The 20567-nt window shown below is 37.5% G+C and overlaps 1 protein-coding gene across 1 annotated transcript in view; it reads left to right on the top strand.

Annotated features, from left to right (window-relative positions):
- kcnh3 (potassium voltage-gated channel, subfamily H (eag-related), member 3) overlaps window positions 1–20567 on the top strand; it is a 102859-nt gene that overhangs the window by 61506 nt on the left and 20786 nt on the right. Inside the window, exons 3-9 of the mRNA XM_056755661.1 lie at window positions 6629–6763; window positions 7977–8116; window positions 8506–8758; window positions 9885–10042; window positions 10144–10348; window positions 14259–14636; window positions 19242–19441. Coding sequence (XP_056611639.1) covers window positions 6629–6763; window positions 7977–8116; window positions 8506–8758; window positions 9885–10042; window positions 10144–10348; window positions 14259–14636; window positions 19242–19441 — 1469 coding nt within the window. The remainder of the gene's footprint in view (window positions 1–6628; window positions 6764–7976; window positions 8117–8505; window positions 8759–9884; window positions 10043–10143; window positions 10349–14258; window positions 14637–19241; window positions 19442–20567) is intronic.

Raw genomic sequence — 20567 nt, 5'->3', positions numbered from 1 at the left:
TAATGAACTGCTCGAAAACACACAGATGAAGATCCAAATGCAGTTTATTAACGGGGAAATCCGAAGACAAAATACAAAGAAAAGGAATATATCCAAACACTGGTGGTCAGTCCAAACACAGCAAACAAATCCACAGGGCAAAGGCAAGCAGAATGATGCAAAAGAGAACAAGGCAAGACAAAATCAGATATACGGACAAAATGCCCACTTAGAATTGCAGTGTGACACTACAAAAGACTTGTAAACAATTAATGACTGATAAAACTGGGTTTAAATAAGCATACAAACAACAGTTAACAGGACACAATGATGAACAAAATGATGGCTACTGAGTCCGGGCAATGGTTTATGGGCAATGTAGTCCAGTTGAATGGCAACAGTCTGGTTGATGTAGGGCAGTGGTCACCAACCCTGCTCCTTGAGATCGACCGTCCGGAAGATTTCAGCTCTAACCCCAATCAAACACACCTGAACTATCTAATCAAGGTGTTCAGGTTTCCTTGATAATTACAGACAGGTGTGCTGAAGCAGGGTTGGAGCTACAGTCTGCAGGACGGTCGATCTCCAGGAGCAGGGTTGGTGACCAGTGATGTAGGGAGTACCCTCTAGTCAGTAGACCTAAGAGGGCACTCAAGCAGGTGATTATGACAGGTACTAAGCAAACAAAGGGGGAATATTTTTACATAAACCCAGATAGCACATGTACATCTGTTAAATATATGCCAAAGATCTGGAAAACATTTGCTGTGTAAAAACATTTGATAAACGTCTAAGAAAAGGCAGTTTTACGTTCTAAATCATAAACATTTTACAGACGTCTACGAGATGTATATATGACCCTGGATCACAACACCAGTCTTAAGTAGCACGGAACATTTTGAGTAAAAGCCAAAGATATGAAGATATTTTGTACATTTCCTACATTAAATATATAAAAACTAGTGGTGGGCATAGATTAATTTTTTTAATCTAGATTAATCTAGATTAATTCCAAGATTAATCTAGATTAATCTAGATTAAAATGGCTCATTTGAATTCTGCCGAAGGCATTCAGAATATGTGTGCTACCCAAATAATGACTAAAAGTAAGTCTTTGAGAACGGGTTTCTCAAGCCAGGTGGCGCATTAGACCAGGGGCTCATCTCCTGTTTCCAAAATGCATCACAAACTGCTTGAGAAAGCTGTTCTACTATGATAATTGGTGATGAAAATTAAATTATGTTCAATAAGATGAATTTGTGTTTACTTCCGCATTAGCTAAGGGATGATTTCCGTTTAGGTGGTACTTGAGACTGGAAGAGCTCCTACAGTACATTTACATTTAGTAATTTAGCAGACGCTTTTATCCAAAGCGACTTACAAAGAGTGAGGGAGCAACAAGCGATATGTCATACAGGAGCCATAATACATTAGATCTCAATACAAATTTACTGGTTTCAACTGAAGCTAGACCACTACCTGTTGAGAGAAAGTGTTTTTTTAAACCAATTCCGCATTGCACAAGGTGCAAACAACCTTAGTCTTGTCGATGTTTCTATTGGGAAGCTTCTTAAAAATTAATATTCCCTGAAGCAAACCCGGCGGCTTCATAGCTGCATCCATGTTAGCACGTCACGTTTGATGCGGTAATTTCACAGTAACGTTATGTTGTGTTCAGACCAAACGCGAATGGCGTGTCAAGCGCGAGTGATTTATATGTTAATGCAAAGAGCCAATAGACCTACTTGCTGCGCGAATCGCGCGAATGAAGCCCTGGTTATGAGATGATGAGGCGGCGCGAATGAAGCCCTGGTTATGAGATGATGAGGCGGCTTCTGCTTCCGCGAATGACGCGAATCACGCGAGTTTAAAAATCTCGTTCTCGCCCCGTACAGTGCAGTTAAGCTGGTATACATCCGCGCTAAAATATCAAGGTGAAAGACATCATAGCTTGCGTAGTATAGACCCAGCTCCCAACCCAACTTTGAGAATAGATTAACGGCGACATTTTTTTTAACGCGCGATAATAGTCTCACTGCGTTAACGGCGTTAACGGCCCACCACTAATAAAAACTTAATTTTGTGAATGGATAGGCTGCCACAGTGCTCCTGATTAACAACTTCAAAGGCCATTTTCTCAATATTTTGATTTTTTTGCACTCTCAGATTCCTGAGTTTTATTCAGCTTTCAGATGATGTAAAAATCTCAATTACCCATAAGACTGGTTTTGTTGTCCAGGGTCACATATGACACCTGAAATAGAGACATCTCAGAGACGTGTTGCAGAAATGCAATCATTAAAAAAATATGTTTTGCCGATGTAAATGCAGAGATCAGATAGACCTCTATGAGATGTTTGTGTGAGTATAGGGTAGCTTTATATGTAGTCTTATGTTTTGATCAACCATCAATATCACTTACGTTTTTGACTTTTTAGGGATCCTAAAAGAGAAACCCGAGTGAGTAATACCATAACTCAAAAGGAAAACAGATTTCTAACAGCTTTTTCAGCAGAAACTTCTAAGCCTTCACCTCAGAATTTGTAACCAAACAAATGTCATTTCATTCCCAAACCAATTTATTCACTCAAATTCACTTTAAACGTCTGTCTTGTTCTCTAACATGCATCTGAAGCACACAACAATAGAATTTAATTCAGCATCTGTCACCTTCATCTCTCCGACACAGATATTCCTGAAAACAACATGATATAACTAGGATCGTATAAACAACAGCATGGAGGTCTAATGGCTTTATCACTTACACAATAAACACCATACACAGAAAGAGCACAGCATGTCATATGGTTAATGCCGGCCGCATATTTACCCACCTGCGGTTAGGAAAACAATTTTATCCATGTAACAGGAGACCATGTCGAATCATGGTGAACGTACAGAGTCGACCTCTCTGTCAAACCCTATCAAACACTAGAGGTTCTGGTAATTTGGCAGACACTTAGGGCAAAATGTTCCCTAAGACCAGCAGCGGTGACAACCGATTTGTCACCTGATTCAGTTCAATTTAGCGTTTGTGGAACAGGGGTTCTAGGAGATCTACCCCCCGATGCTCGAATTCATAGAGTGCTCAGTAGGACAAGCATTCTTTCCGACTCATTCATTTGGCCGATTGTAAGAGACACTCAGGACCTGTGAGTTGGCTGATTTGTATTTTGGACACGCAGGATTCAAAGAGAATAGGCAATCTGTGTGTTCTTCCCTATCTGATTGTTGATTGTCTGAACAAACCGCTGCAGTCCCATGCAGCATTTTAGATGTTTCCGCTGTCGCGCTGCCTCTGTGCATTAGTCAAAACATTCCTGTTGCTTTGTCGCACAATGAAACAACTTCTAAACCTTGCGGTGCTTGCAGAACACGCCTCACATGACTCTTGGGTTCAGGTTGTGCTGAATTCAAAGGGAATAGAAGATCATAGTTGTAGCTGCACAATCCCTCTGTTGCCAGCCGCTGTTGTATGGAATCATGGTCAATCCACAGTTAATGTAATACAAAGAACTCAACAACCTGTCAAATACAGACTCGAAATCGCAGTAAATTGCTCGGACACAACCAATTAAAACCTCTAAAACAATATACCAAACAAAGATTGGAAATCATTTTGATTTAAATCATTTCGCGACGCTGAAATAATTGGATAAGTAAATTGGCAGTATTGCGTTTAAAGGACTGGTTGTATTTGTTTGCCTTCTGTTTTATTGATGTGCTTGACATTTTAATTGTAAGATGAGAAGAACATATCCAGTGTATTGGCTTGTGAACAAAGCTCAAGCGGGACAGCCGTGTACATGCGTGTCAGTCCTCACAATGGCTCAATTATGTGTGTACAGTACATTCATTGGAAACCTGATGCTGTAATGAATTACTTCATTACGATTGAAGCTCTTAAGATTGCTTTCATCATAAATTGTGTGTAGTAGCTGCTTTGAAATACAATGGTTATTGCTTTACAGTGTTAAATGAGCTCTGATTTGAGGTTTAAGAATAAATGAGCCTTTTGCCCAATAAACAGCATAACCATTTTGCATTCATTGTGCAGTCAAATCAGAAACTGGTCATTTTTTAATTCATCAATTTTTAATCAAATCAATTCATTTTATTTAACCAATGTCATCGCATGTGTCATTCATAGGCCTCATTAAGTGGTTTGTTTAGATTGTATTTTTCATTTTAGTATGTATGGTCTCAACCCACTGGTCCAATAGAATGTATTCTTTCTTTGTTTAATTCACTTAAGGTAGATTTCTTTATACTTTGCTTGACTCAAGCTGTGCCTAATGAACAGGCTTGGTGATGGAGAGACGCACGCGCACAAACACGCACACACATGCACACAAATGTTTGTGTTATTAGGGACTCCAACCAAGCATCTTTCCTTCTGTTTCCCCCCATCCTGGTTTAATGAGGCATGGTTTAATGCTGAGGGATAGTGTTGAGCAGCTGAGGAACACTGTGGAACCTGCAGACATGTATGTGTGCTTATAAACACACGCACACACACACATACGCAAATACAGTATTCCACATCTCCAGCTCACCTGTCTAATAACTGCATGAGAAAATGTCAGAGCTCCAGCAGACTCATGGTGTATATGAATCGATGCATTGACAAAAATCAATGGAAAATTGAATAAATTAAATGAAATGGAGAGACTGCTTAGACTGCTGCCCCCACGACCACGGATAAAGCGGAAGAAAATGGATAGATGGATGGATGGATGGAGATGGAGAGAATTATCAATCAGACCACACAACAAAGACTGGACATTGAAAATGTTATGAATGTGTTTGTGTGACCAGCGCATCCAGTGTGGACAGAATTATAATGGGTTCTAATGCGATCAAGCATCTTTTGTTGCAACGCATCGCTCCATGCCGCATCCGGTGTAGACATGGTGTAAGGGAATTCACTACGAATGAATTGCTCCCACTGGTAGTGGGGTTTATTTGCCTGTACTGTCTGTGTTGCATTAGTGAAGGATTCAGCAAAGCCCATTATTCAAATCAGGTAACCGCGCATACGTGTCTACAAAGTTAGCATGTTCTGCATCCTGCAGGTTGAGCTCTGGCTTATGGAAGATCAGAAGACTGTCATATAGGATTGCATGTTCCCACATCATTACGGCAGTTCAGGCAGATAAATTGCTGATGGTCTGAATATATGGCCAGCAAACATTTTTAAGCACTTTTGACAAATTCAAAGAAATGCTACTGAGATTTCTTTAAATAAAACATATTTTTTAAACTATCTATCTCAGTGCAACATTATTTGCAAAAAGACAATAGCATAGATTGAAATATAATGAAACCTGATTTTTATAGAAAGCAGTCTTTCCTCTTGATTTCGGTCGTTTCCCAAACTAAACATTGAACAGTTTTGATTGAAACACCAATTCAAGTCAACTTTATATAGCACTGTATACAATACAAATTGTTTTTGCGGAGCTGCTTTAAAACAACGGCTTTGAAATAATACAGATTTGCAACTAAGGGGAATGAAACGATACAAACTTCAAAGCACAGCAGTATGTATAATACGCCAGTTCTAATTGAATTTGAAGACCTTTTACACACAGAATAGTACGACGGATGCTGTCTTTATCATCTTTAAACCTAAAAAAAATTATTAAAACCGGTAATGTCGTATCTTGAGCATTTTCAGGAACCCAGGTTTGTTGGAACCTCAGATATTATTCAGACATGTACAGAGCAGAATTTCTCAATTCAAATACAAAGTCAAATAAACTATAAACCACCTCTGTAAAAAAACAGTGGTGTCATTTTGCGACTCAGTTGTTGAGTTTCCTTTATAGGAACCCAACGATCAAAACACTGTGTATATTAAATAAAACAAAGTCAAATAAAGCCACTACAAAGCAGCTCTGCAGAGAACAGTAGTGTCATTGTCTGGCTCAGTTCAGTTTGTGTTCATATCCAATAGACTCAGTGCAGTCAAATCAACAATATAAGTTGCAAACTAAGCAAACTAAATGTCTAAGTGATATGAAAATGCATGATGACCTGTGAATAAGACATTAGTACTATCAGTGCTACAGCTCAGTTTAAATGCTTGTGTTCTTCCTCAAACCTTAGGTGATTACAAATCATTTGTTGACTTATGGTGTGTGAAGATTGTGACAATCGATAGCTAAACAACACTCAGAGGTAACATTATGTACTTTTTTACAGTATTGTAGTTATTTTTAAGTTTAAAAACACACACAATATTATAACAGGTGTAGACTGTTAGTTGTGTGTTGATAGCCCCGAGCGTGAGGTAAACAGTGTTCCACATGCTTATTAGTTATTCATGTAGACATTAATTACCATAAATTTACATTGGGAAAGAAAACATTGCCTCCTTATTTCAGACATCCGTCACACACAACTGTTGAGTGTGCATATGAATATCAGACACATATTTTCTGTCATGTATCCAACTGCTAGAATGTAATGAGGTGTCTCCTGCCAGACCGGAAAACAAAGAATTTTTCAAAGGAAGTGATCATAAAATGTCCTGAACTTGGTGCTGCCTTTTCAATTTATTAAAACGGCAAAGTTGTTTTCTCTGTTTTTCTGACTACTGCGGTATAGACAGTCTTTGTTCAGTTTTAAATGCTCATGTTCCCAGGTACTGAGTTCTGGTGTCTTCTGGATATCGTGCCCATTAAGAATGAGAAGGGGGAGGTGGTGCTCTTTCTAGTATCACATAAGGACATAACTGACAACAAGAAAGTTCAAGATGAAGAACAGAGCCCAGAAAGAGGTGAGTGTTGATACCCATGATTTTCCCATCATGTTTCTTGATCAACCCCATTTGTTTACATCCAATAATGACACAAACTCTAATCTCCACCTCTAAATTCAAACGGAATTGGTCAATAAGAATGATCATTTCTGCCAACCCAGTCCTAACAATCTGATTGGTTGATGGGGATGTTGTTCCAAGCCTCCAGTTATTGAGATCGGGTTCTTTGTAGCAAAAGTGGAGTTTTGGGGTTTTCAAACCAGGATAGGCCTTTTTCAATCTGTTTAATTGATTTGCAAGATCAAGTGGGTGTTTCCCAATTCCTTCCTCCCATAGAATGGTTGAAAAACACCTATTTTAAAAGAGAGAATTATCCTCTCTGCCCTTCAAGCCTGTTGACTACCTATGATTATCTATTTTCTTACAAACACCCACATTCGTTTTACTATGCCTCACCCCAAACTCTCACACAAAGCTGTTGTCCATATCAGATTTAAAGCAGATCAATATTTGGTCCATTACTGATATTTTTACCTCTTACCTTGGACCTTTAACCCCTGGTTCTGTCAATGTCATATTTATCATCCTCATCCTGTCCTATAAGTCTCATTCTCTCTCTTTTTTGGGTACTGAGTCATTTATTTTGGATGTGTCAGTGCAGGCCAGCATCTCATGTGGTGCTTTAACAGTAATCCTGACACCTCTCCTCTCCTCTCAGAGAGAGAGAGAGAGAGAGAGAGAGAGAGAGAGAGAGAGAGAGAGAGAGAGAGAGACAGAGAGAGAGAGAGAGAGAGAGAGAGAGAGAGAGAGAAATAAATAAATAAATAAATAAAAAGACACACACAGGGCACAGAAAAAGAGAGAGAGGGAAAGCTTGGCACAGAAATGTGAACCCCCCCCATTAACAAGTATCCTGAGGTTGAGCCAATGATTCACACTGGCTTTTATTTCACTTGGCTGTGGGATGTGCAATATATTGGCAAAGGTACATTTGATCAATAACATCAAGTCAGTTATATAAGTTGAAAAGAATGCAGTTACATGGTTAATTATTCTGACTAAATGTGCTTTTAAAATAGATGGTGTGAGATAGATGTGTAATAAAAAATATATACAATATAAAAACAATATAAAATGTAAACTCTTTAATATTCAAACACTAAATATATAAAATAATGTCACTTCTAAAATGTCGTTATTGTTCAATTATATATGGCTGTTCACTTTTTAGACGAAGAGACAGGGTTGAAGGTGCACAAGGTCACACGGCCTCCAGGCTTCAATGCTAACCGGCGACGCAGTAGAGCTGTGCTGTACCAGCTGTCTGGACATCTGCAGAAACAAGACAAAAGCAAACTCAAGATCAACAATGTAAGAGACAAGCTAACACATCTTCACGCTGAAATCGTTTTTTTTTGTCTCCTCCAGGCTGACTGAATTCCTGCCTGGTCATAATACAGAAGTACAGAACATTGTGTAATCTCAGACACTTCAAGTTGTATTTACAGCATTTGTATGGAACCTGAGAATAGTATCAAATATGTCACTTTTTACTGATGGAAGTAAAAAGTGACCTTGTAAGTCTAGTTACTGTAGATAGTAATGTTTTGTAATCACGCCACTAAGGCATGATTTTTTTCTTAGTAGAATTCGTTGAGCTCTATGATCGTGACTGGCTTGCATGCATCACAGTCTTTACGAATGTCTCAAATAGACCTCTACATATTAAGTTAATGTATCTAAAATTTGCTGTCATTTAGAACATGTTTGGCGAAAAGCCGCCAATCCCAGAGTACAAAGTGGCAGCCATACAGAAGAGCCGCTTCATTCTTCTTCATTACGGCACCTTCAAAGCAGGCTGGGATTGGCTGATTCTCTTAGCCACCTTTTATGTAGCAGTTACCGTTCCCTACAACGTCTGTTTTACCGTCGTTGGAGGGCGGGACGAGTCGTCGACGCCTAGAAGTCCACCGAGCGTGAGCGACATCCTGGTGGAAATCCTTTTCATGTTAGGTAAGTATATTTCCACAGTCAAGATTAACTTAGTTTAGCCGAAAACAATGGTGTATATATAGGTGATATTCAACTGTGTGTTCTATTGTGCCAGGACTCTGTTATATGGTTGTGTGAACAAGCTACGAACGTGCGATCTCAGTTTTGGTAAACAAAGTACACAACCCTGTTGCTGCCAGATTTCTTTAGTTTAAATGGATACTCCAACCAAATGAAAATTCTTTCATGAGTTCCTCAACTTCAGAACTGTATTCCCAAACCTGTATACATTTCTTTGTGCTGTTGAACACAAAAAAAGATATTTAGAAGAATGTTAGCAACTTCTAGCAAGTCTTCAAAATATCTTCTTTTGTGTCTAACAGATATGGTAGTCAATGGTGCCCCAGAAATCTGAGTTGATAACATTTTACCAAATCTTTTTCTTTGTGTGCAACTAAATAAAGAAATGTATACAGTTTGGAACAACTTGAGGATTAGGAATTCATGACAGAATTTAGATTTTTGGGCGGACTATACCTTTAAATTGGTGAAGTGTGCTGTTATCAGTATGGAGTGCCAGATTTCTGTCTGCATTCCAATACTAGACGGCCTTTTGTCACAGAGGTAGCTCTGTATAAGGCCAAATACCTCCCGGTTGTTCAGAGCTGGAATCAAAATCACTAGCATGACTCAAACACAATGAGAGTAAATCTGAATTCATTCTGAAGGACAGTTTAGTCAACGCAGATGTTTGAGGACCCATGCTTAAAATCAAGAACAGATTCCTATTAAAATCAGTTAGATAAAAATTATTACCAGCTATTAACTTTATATTAAAATGCCACAGAGCTTCAGAGTGTGGAAAAGCATTGAGTTTATTATTGCTGCGTTGTTGTCCTCACTTAACATTAGCAGTTAGTGTTTAATGGCAGAATCTGTTTCTGCTCATTACACACAGTTGTATAATGCGAAATGAACAGTTTGTATCGTCAAACCATTTAGAAGCAAAAATGTTCTCGCACTAAAAGCTATATCAACTGTTTTCTTAAAGATCTTTGCGTAAGTTGATTTACAACATTGTTGTTTCTCTCACAAATGGACTGACATTCTGAGATACTAACTGTTGATTTGATTTTCTCCGTGCCAGATATCCTGCTAAACTTTCGCACCACATTCGTGAGCACGTCAGGCCAGGTGGTGTATGATGCGCGCTCTATCTGCGTGCATTACGTCACCACCTGGCTATTTGTGGACCTGATCGCAGCGCTACCTTTCGACCTGCTGTATGCCTTTAATGTCAGTGTGGTACGTATGCTTTTGCGTGCCACGTAGTACTTTATAGTCAATATCTTAAGTTATTGTATCTAGTCTTTTTAAGTCTCTATGCATTTGATCTGTGTGTTTAGTACTTTGGGGTTCATCTGCTGAAGACGGTTCGATTGTTGCGTCTTCTGCGCTTGCTGCAAAAGCTGGAGCGTTACTCGCAGTACAGCGCAGTGGTGCTCACGCTCCTTATGTCCATGTTCGCCCTGCTTGCTCATTGGATGGCCTGTGTCTGGTACATCATTGGACGCAGCGAGATTGAAAACAGCCCTGGTTCCTGGGACATTGGTAGGTAGCATCTATAAAGTTATTCATATTCCACAATTTTCCTCCCAAATTGTACACATTTCTAAAAATATGAAATCTCTAGACTTTGAAATCATAAGTGTAATTAAGATGTCACACTCTCTCTCAAATAGTTTTTCATCTTCTATCTCTGTGGGCCAGATACTATATTAGCATAAAGATTGCTAGCCTACAGTTTAACCTCTAGCCTGTTTATACTAATCAAAACCGCACACAGCATTCTTATTTACCTTATTTATTTCTGTTATTTGTAAGTGTGGAAGTGTTTTTTGACAGTGTATCGTGTGCAGATGTAATTATCAAAGATGTATGTCCTCTGAAATACTTTTTAAATCGTAAACTACCAACAGCCACCTTAAAGAGCTCTACATAAACACATCATTTTGATAAATATTTCTCCAAATGGCTTTATAGATCTAATAGACGCATGAACAAAAACAAGCTAGAGAATGTGTTTTGTCAAAGGATCAGAACAATCTTCGCACACCACCAAAGAACTGAGGAGGCAGTCACCCATCAAAGACATTTGTGTCTCGCCATTCAATTCAGCTCCTGGAGAGAAGCCTGCACATCGCCTGAAAAAACTTTCCTGTTTTAGGATCATTTATGATCACATAAAACAGGAGAATTACAGTAGCAATTTGACCTAAAAAAAAACCTTGCTGTCTTACTCTCATGTTCTGACCATCACATGTGAGAGAAAAACAAAGCACGAAGTAATGAAGGGTGTAAGATGACATTGATATGCTACAGACTGCACAAATCTCTTGGGCCCTGATTTGGTCATGGTACTTCAGGGGAAAAGCTAACTGATATAAAGTCTGTTCAGTGTATTTGATCGAATCGAAGAATTCTGAATGTATTTAAATCCTGACCTTCTTTGTAAGAATTGCGAGGTGATATTAACATGTGTGTTATTATTTTTAGTAAATCACCAGCGATACACCCACAAAGTTGTACATTACACATCCTTTGTTACATTGCACAACCCTATGATACAGTTTATTTGGAATCTTAGTAGTTTTTAATTTCCACAGGCCAACACCATCTGTTTTCTTTACTGGAAGCTATTCTGATTAGCCACTTAAACGGCATCAGCAGTAACCTCGGGCATATCGAAGCCCTAACTAACCCTCTTTTTTTGCACTGGATACAGGCCTATGGTCTAAATTGCATCCTTTTGGGAGCGAGGATGAAGCACAGATATCCATTCTCTGCTGGCGTGCCAACAAAATCCTCTTGCACAGTTTTGCTTTGCCCAGCCATTAAATATTTAATCGTGTGCGTCTGTCTTAACATATCGAGGTTTGCTAGTCTAGTGCGAAAATGTGCATTCTGCACATCAGATAGAATATTTCAACAATAAAAATGTGAGGCATATCCAGTTTAAAAAGCCTCACATCTTTATGAGTTTAATTTTAAAACTGTAGAATATTAAAGTTCTTCCGTATTTACAAGAACTTGTTATAGATCCGCTCTTTTCCTGTTATCTACCTTTTGTCAGCAAATTTAGAGATGAAATCATAATTATCCAAATAAATGATGTAAGTAAATTTGAATATTGGGTGTGTATTTAGTTCAGAGGGGACACAGGAAATAAAAGGATGGTAATGCACTGCAGTTCTGCTGTTTAAATAATGAAAGTCTATCAATAATTCAATATATTTTCTGAGGGCATCTCTAGCTGATTATTCTCTTGATTGGTCGCCTTGTCCCTTCTTCACATTCTATCCCGCTCTCTTTCTGTCTCTTTAGTATTTATCGCTCACTTTACTGTCCTCACCTTCCTCATTGGAACCTTATTCTTTTTAATGGCCATCCTCCCAGCAATCCTTTAAAGACCAGAATGAATTTTTGAGTTTCCGCTAGTAGCCCCCCCCTCGTTTATAAATCAATCAAAAATAATAGAGAAAATTAAGTAGTAATGCAAGAGAACAGAACCTCAATATTAAAAGTTGTATTAATTTAAAAGACTATTGTGAGGTACAAGAAATGTATAAATAGTTTGTTTTATTGCTGTTTATACAGTATTTCTAATTCAGGTCCTCATCTTGAGTTTCTTTTACCTTCTCTGTGATGTTTTCCATTACAGATATTACAATATCAGTCTTGGGAACATCAATATTCCTGACCTGAGATTTCAAAACCTGAATTTCACTGATGTTTCTGCTTGTGTGTCACGTATAAACCCCATTATATCCACCCCCACCCCAGCTTAGACTGTGTTTAAACTGTCCTTCACCAACCACTTGACATTGCTCTCTGCCCCAAGCTCTGTCTTTGCCTCCATCATATACTGTATGTTATCATTGTGTCATCATTGGTTCTCTTCTGTGACCTGAATGAATAATGTGTCCCTTTTATTGAAGATATACAAATTGCATTATCTAATGATACATGAATAAGATCATCAAAATGGACAAGTAAACCTTTCTATGGTCCTCCTCTGTGTACAGTTTGCACATCAAGCCTGGAGGTAAAGACGCTCATGGATGTCATTGTAAATGTCAAATAAGGCATTTTTTTATTTGCCTCCCCAATAAAACGGCATGTGGGTAATGGAACTTGAGTTGATGGAATTGTGAAAATGTAAACTGGCCTGGGAATACAGCTGGACAATTTATTTTGTAAAGGCTTTTGACACTGTCTGAATGTTTGTGTTTTTGCTGTAGTTTTTAGTGAAGGTGGTTTTTAGTATGTGTGATTGAGCTAGCAAGATATTTTCCGTCACCCTTTCCCTCAATATTTCTTCTGACAGTTTTCCGTCCTTGCACGCTCTCTCTTTTTGTCTCCTGACAGTTTTCCTGGTTCTCACTAAAATATTTTCAAATTTCACTCATAGTACCTGCACCACCTTCAAGCTAAAGCGTACAGAGATAAAAGCAGAGAAAGTTGTGTGAGAGATAGGAAGAGTGAGAAAAAGAACAGTCCCACTGGGAACAAAAGTCTCAAAAAAGTAGATCTGGCTGCAGTAGATTCTACTGTAATTCAACTAGTATTCAACATATTGAAGTTTCAGCACCATGGACAAGGACAGCTGCTCTGTATCTGTTCATCTCTGAAAGTGACTTAAGCACCTTGGACAGCGGCCATCTTTACGCGCTGTAAAGTTTAGGAGTTGCAACTACATTTAAATGTGGGAGTGTATCCTCTGAATTATCATTTCATGTTTGAACAGAATACAGGAGTCTAAAACTGCAATGTGTAAAAATGTCAAAGGTGACATTTTGACAAAATATTAGTGACTGAAGACATGTAACGTCTTGCAATTTTTAGTAAATAGCTGTGAACTTCGGTACTTTGTTTTTAAGTTGCTGCTTTTAAACAGTACCCTCTCTCTGTGGGTTGCCTCTTCACCTCAGGGCTGATGGAAGTTACTACTGTGGACAAATTTGTTAATAAGTCAAGACACATACCTCTGCTTTTCTAGCAGTGCACTTCACACAAGCTGTTTAGGATGAGAGATTCACAAGAGGAGTGACAACTGTATTAAGCAACAGTGGAACCATTGACAGTAAACATAAACAGTAAACAGAGACTTTTGATGTGTTTCCCTAAAAGGGATAGTTCATCCTAAATTGGAAATTCTGTCATATTTTGTTTATCCAAAAATGATTATATATGTACAGTATAGGATGAAAAGTATATAATTCTTCTGTGGAACAAAAAAGAAGATATTTTGAGAAATGTCTCAGTGGTTTTGTGTCCATATGCGGGCTAAATGATGATACAATTTCCATTGTTTTGTGAACTGTCCCTTTGGGTCTTAAAATCTGAGGTAAGATAATAGTGCAATGAAATATCAAATTATTGAATCTTTTGCAAAACTACAAGGATTATAAATATTTAAAGAATGTTGGTGTCCCCTCATACATATTTACCTCTTTTATAGGTTGGCTACACGAGCTGGGTAAACGTCTAGGCACCCCTTACTTCCTTTCTCCCCTTGCATCCCTCATTCCTGATTCGCTGCGACCCACCATATTAGATGGATTGGTGGTCAATTCAAGCCAATGGAACAGCTCCGACGTGGTGGGACATGAATCTGTGTGGAACTCGAGTAAATTGAACACAACAGGGGTGACGTCTGTGAGCACTGACAGCACAGGACAAACTGGAGGGGTGCTGGGAGGCGGGCCCTCAATTCGAAGTTCATACGTGACGTCGCTTTACTTTGCTTTGAGCAGTCTGACCAGTGTGGGTTTTGGCAATGTCTCAGCCAATACTGACTCTGAAAAGATCTTCTCTATCTGCACCATGCTGATCGGAGGTGAGTAAAAGAAAACGAAGGTACAGATTCACTTTAGACTGTTTTTAGGATTGCACATACTTAGAAACAAAATGTATTGGATAATGCAATGTATGTCGCTTTGGATAAATGCGTCTGCCAAATGCATAAATGTTTATGTGGAATTCAATGACTAGGTTTCCACATGTAAGTGAATTTTTACAAACCTTAGGCAAGATGCTGTACTTAATGTTAGATTTAGTAATAGAAAACACTGCTATGAGGGATAAAATTACAGTCTATTCATTGGGTTATGATTTTCTCAGAAAAACACATGGGCTGTGAAAATTATAGATTACGAAAGTACAACCCACTGCTTTGAACCAATGAATATGAGTGTGGTGTTTATAGATTGATATATTCAGCTGAACCATAATCAAGTTTCAAGTCACAGGGTGTTCTGTCCTTGTAGTTGTAGAAAAAAACTCACCGACACTTGCCTGGATGTGTCACAAGACAAGCCTTGAGGTCTTGATTGTATTTTTGGCTAGAACAAATCGCAACTTAACCCTATTTGTTGTTTTCAAGATTCTGGCTATGGATTTTGGATATAGGTTTTAATATTATGACAAGTTAAAGGTAATTCACATACAATATAATACTAACAGAATAATAAAAAATAGTGTTTATATATACAAGTACTATACATAACAGGGTTTTTCCTGGCTCAAAATGAGGCGGAGCCATCCTGATCTTGTACATATATGTAGACTTACCGTACCTTTAAGTGACTTTGACATATTAAAAGTTCCCATAAAATTGGATGAAAATTACTATTGTTAAGTTATATAAAACATTAATTTTATTCCTCCAAACAGACGTTTTATCAAATAAAGCTTTTTTATCATTTTCAACTAACTTTTCAGTCCACAATAGCCAACTGAATTAACCAGTCTTACTAAATGAGCAAAGCTCATTCACATCTTGCATTCTTTGTGATTCAATGATCTCTTATATTCGCTAGTGACTGGAAAGTTCAATAGTTTAAATGAATCGGTTCAAAAGAGTCGTGTGCGAGTCGTTCTAAACACAATGTGTGTTCATACTGGCGAACTCGTTATGTACAGTATACGCTGCTAAAACGATCCAACCGCACAGCTGAAGACATTACAATGATGTACGTCATGTTAATTTAAGAAATTAAACGTACTTTGATGCAAAACAAACAGCCTTGAAAGTCTGCTAGCTCTTGTTCTGCAACTCTTTTTAGTGTAATGCCGCAACTACAATTTCCTGTGAAGACAAGACAACCGACATCATTTTGCGAGAGTCTGAGGCGGGACAACATTTGACGGAGGCGGCCACCTCCAATTTCTCTTTGCAGGAGAAACCCTGCATTATACTGTGCCCTTGGGGTAGACATCATTTATCAGCTCAGTTCAAAATACATTGATACATAGAGATTATAATAAATTAAACAAAATAAAAGAAATATAAGAATATAATACATAATATAATAAAGACAGTACATATAATATTTTTTGGTTAATTATGTTTATGTTTTAGTTTATATTATGTAATTTATTGTTTATTTAGTTTAGTTTAGTTTCAGTTTATTTTATAAAGTTTATTTTGGAATCAAATAAAATATGAGTAAACAAACACTGTTTTTTTAGGCAAAATAATAAAAACAAATAAAAGAAAAACGAATATACAAAAAAACATATAAATTAAACCAGCATAATAACAAAATGACAAAAGCACATGAATTGCAAAATATTTAACTGCAATTAACATGAAAATTTTAAATAATAAAATTAAAGCTTATTAAAAATAAAACCACAATAAAACTGAAAACAGATGTAGAACAATTATGCACAGCAGTGTATAAAAGGCCGCATGTCCACATCACATGTGTCATTTGGGACCGGGCTCAATTGTGCCAGATTGGACTTTATTTTCCCTAAGGTTTAAACTTGGTATAGGGCTGAATTTCCCAAAGGACCACATTCTTAATGAGACAAGACAGAAGTGCATTTGCCTTATTGAAGTGCTCTTTAGTGAACCATCAGTCACTATTAGGTTAATTTACTTTAAACTACATTTCCCATGGGCTTGCATTTTTAAAGCACCAACAGACAAAGTTTGACAAATTTGACTAAGTTATAAGCTTTGTTACTTATTGATTATCTCTATCATTAGAGCACATTTCCCCAGTGGTGGCTATGGTTTATTAAGCGTCATTTAACTTCCTCAAAATCATCAACCCTATTCATAGAATCAATGATAGTTGAGTAAATATTGCAACAGTGTTCCTGCTGCATCTACTTATTGATGAGACAACATTGTTTTTCAAAACCAATTTTTCGTCTCAACGGGTTGAATTGACGTATCTGAAAAATACCGGAGCAATACTTTCTTTTTTCATCTTTTTATGCATCGTCCACTCTTAGCTGTTTCCAGCTTACTTGTTTACCATCGGGATTAGGCTGCTACAGAAATAAAAAGTCTTGAAGAAGCTGTGACAGTGGACTGAATTTTAAGGCATGTCCTCTGGGCCGTGAGGAAAGAGACACAGGCCTCACTGCACTTAGGAGGGCCGGATGAGGCCAGCTGAATCCATGCACACTTATATACATGCACACTGAATCAATCTGTCACCAAATCTTACCACTAAGGGCCATTACAGACCCGGCCAGCTGACAGCTGTATTTCTACCCACATCCAGAGATCACACAAATATAGTATTTGAGGAACACAACTACAGTGATAAGCGCCAGACTAAAAATACTGAAAATGATTATTTACATCTAAGTGTGCATGTAGATTCACCAGAGCATACAGTACTCTCATGTCCACTAGATAAAATATAGACTGTACTACACTTACTGCATTTCACCAATTGACTTACAGTATTTCTTTTTCTATGAAGATATCATAGTATGGTCTGGTGGTGAATCTAATAAACAATGCTGACAGACAGTGAGAGAGAGAGAGTATAGTATAGAGTTACAATCTGGATAGTTATACGATAATAATGGCGAAATCTTTAATCTCTTGCATATGTTTGTAAACTTTGCTATGTTATTAAATCTGTGTATACTGTAGTTTAGAACAGGAGTTTTGAAACTTTATGATGCCCAGGACCCCCCAAAAAGATTACCTTTTGTGAAGACAACCTTTCTTAAATATAATTTTTATGTGAAGTATAAATTATAGATAAATGGTTAATGTGATATAAAGACATATTGTTTCTAAACTGAAATAGTTCGCTTGTGAGATATATATATAATCTAGAAGAGACATTTTCCATTCACATGTATTTGTATTGTAGCAAAAAAGGAACTATAGTGAGAAAAGACTTACTAGAATTCCGGAAACTATACATGTATCAAAAAACACTAACAATAATAATGATCAGTAGACCTTTTACAATTCTTGCTTTATCTTGTTTGCCTTAAAATTCTGGGGACTCCCTGTAAACGTCTGGAGGATTCCTGGATAATCATTGACCACCCTAGTAAACAAAAATATTGTACAATTTTAGTTAATAAGATATTTTGAAGAATTTAGGAAAGCAAACAGTTCTAGGGCATCTTTCACTACCATTTTTACTTTTCCTACTGGTGACAGGACAAGCAGAACATAAAATACTAAAGAACAACTTGGCCGGGATTAATGACAGGATTTTCATTTTTGGGTAGTATCCCTTGACATTGTTGAGGTCTCTAGAGATGATAAATCATTCGTGTATTCCTTTTTTGGGGGACAAAAATCGAAGCAGCATTTTCTATCAATGTAATGTTATTGTAATGTTAAATATACAATTGAGATACTACAGAGATGTTGTTGCTTTTCTTTCCTGCAGAAATCAGGTGCTTGAATCAACTTTCATTAGCTCATTTAATTTTGTTGGGTTGTTCAAACCCGTTTTCAAGAATTTGAGTACACCCTCATCCAAGCACAGTCACACAACCCAGGTGCAGGCACTTTAAAAGACCCCTGATCTTGAACAGAAGAGAGCCATGCAATTTCCTCAACAATTTATGCCTCAGACTTTAATAAGCACCCGGAGTGCTCTCCAATCCTAGGACTTCAGCAAAGAAACATACAAAACGTTTAAAATTCAAACAAAACTTAAAATACAAATAATGTTAACAAAATGAAATATATTTATAACACATATTAATGTGTTGGTTTATTTGCAGTTAATGAATGCATTTTGGTTATTTTAATTCAATTCTGAATGGCACAGTCATGTGACACTTACTTTCACAGCATGAGCTGGAACTTGTCTTGTGAGTGTCTGCATGGTAGACCTTCACTGTAGATGCTCTGCAGGAGCTCTAATTGCAATCTAGAGAGAATAAATGAGAGACAGTTGAATATACAGAGAAAGGGTAGCTTGAGAAGGTGGCTGGTTCTTTAGACAAACAAGAAAATACCAAAATAACCACACTCGGGACAGTACAGAGGTATCATCTATAGTAGCTTTGTGTACTTTGTTAAGCATTTAGCATCATAAATAAAAGTACTGTGGTTTCATGTTGGGGTATTATCACTGTTAGCACAGCTGCAGTATTTTTTTTAGTAGTGTTTATTAACATGTGGTGATATCTAACTGAAATGTTGTGTGTCTCTCTGCAGCACTCATGCACGCCGCTGTGTTTGGTAACGTGACGGCCATCATTCAGCGCATGTACTCACGCCGCTCGCTCTATCACACCCGCACCAAAGACCTGAAGGACTTCATCCGCGTGCACCGTCTGCCCAAGGCCCTAGCGCAGCGCATGCTCGAGTGTTTTCAGACAACATGGTCTGTCAATAATGGCATCGATGTCAGTGAGGTAAAACTTTAACCCCTTCTTCTGCTTTCAGATAGTTTTATAGAGATATTTAAACAATTTATTGAGATATTTCAATTGTTCCGAAGAAATGGGGAATGATTGTGTGATGATGGGCTCCCCTGATTGGTTCATTTGCTAGGGATGCTGCTAGCTGATTGGTCCCCATCTGTTTAACTCATTCCCACACCTAATCCTAATTCTAACAATAGCTGGAGGAAACTAGAGAGTCATAATCTCACAGGCGGATAGATTTTGATACAACACCTGGCTAGGTTGCTTAAGTGTACTGAATGGTTGTGAGAGGGTTGATGTATGGTTGCCGGATCTCTGCAAACGTCAGTTGATTCAAGTAAATTCACAATTTATAAAAAAAAAAATTAAAGCACTTGTTAACTCAAGGAGGAAATGCTTTTAACATTTACAGAGAATGGGTTTTGCATTTCTCTGTATGGTTGTTATGCATCTTAATAGAGGATGTTTAAAAGTAGTTCCTACTGAGCAACAGGTAAAAATAGAAGTAGTCCGGTAAACTTTGTATCAAAAGTCTTTGCTTGTTTTATGCTCTGAAGCAGTGGCCTTTAAAAAATTATCAGGTCTAATAATGAAAGCAAGTCTGGCAATGAATGGCAATAAATGATTATTTACTTTATTAAAAGTAATTCTTGGAAGCCTTACAGGAAGTATAACAAATTCTTGTAATAAATGTATTTTACTGTCTGGAATGTCCACTTATTTCCTGCTCATATTTTTCCACTTCATGTAATTATTTTACTTTAAAAGTTTCTGCTCATTCAAATATCGCGTAAATCTTTCTTTTCAATGCAAGAGGTTTAATTCAAATATTTAAAAGAGCATTATTGGCTTTCTTAGAATAATACCTCACCTGTGGTTTGATGCATTTTTTATAGATTTTCATAATCCCTTTCATCATTTAACTTAGTTTTTTTCCACCCGCCTATTATTCACACCGTCTCATTTTTATCTTTGCTCTGCTCCCAAACAATCTGGTTCCATCTTTCGCTCACAATGTATCTAATGAGCCTGATTCACAAAATAACTCATTACATACCATTTCTATCTCTCTCCGGTTTTATATCCAATACTCTGCATGATCTCTTATTAATGT

This window comes from Triplophysa dalaica, chromosome 8 (assembly GCF_015846415.1).
Source record: "Triplophysa dalaica isolate WHDGS20190420 chromosome 8, ASM1584641v1, whole genome shotgun sequence".
NCBI classification, from domain to species: domain Eukaryota; kingdom Metazoa; phylum Chordata; class Actinopteri; order Cypriniformes; family Nemacheilidae; genus Triplophysa; species Triplophysa dalaica.
Note: the sequence above shows the minus strand (reverse complement) of the source record. Positions and strands in the feature narration are given on the sequence as shown.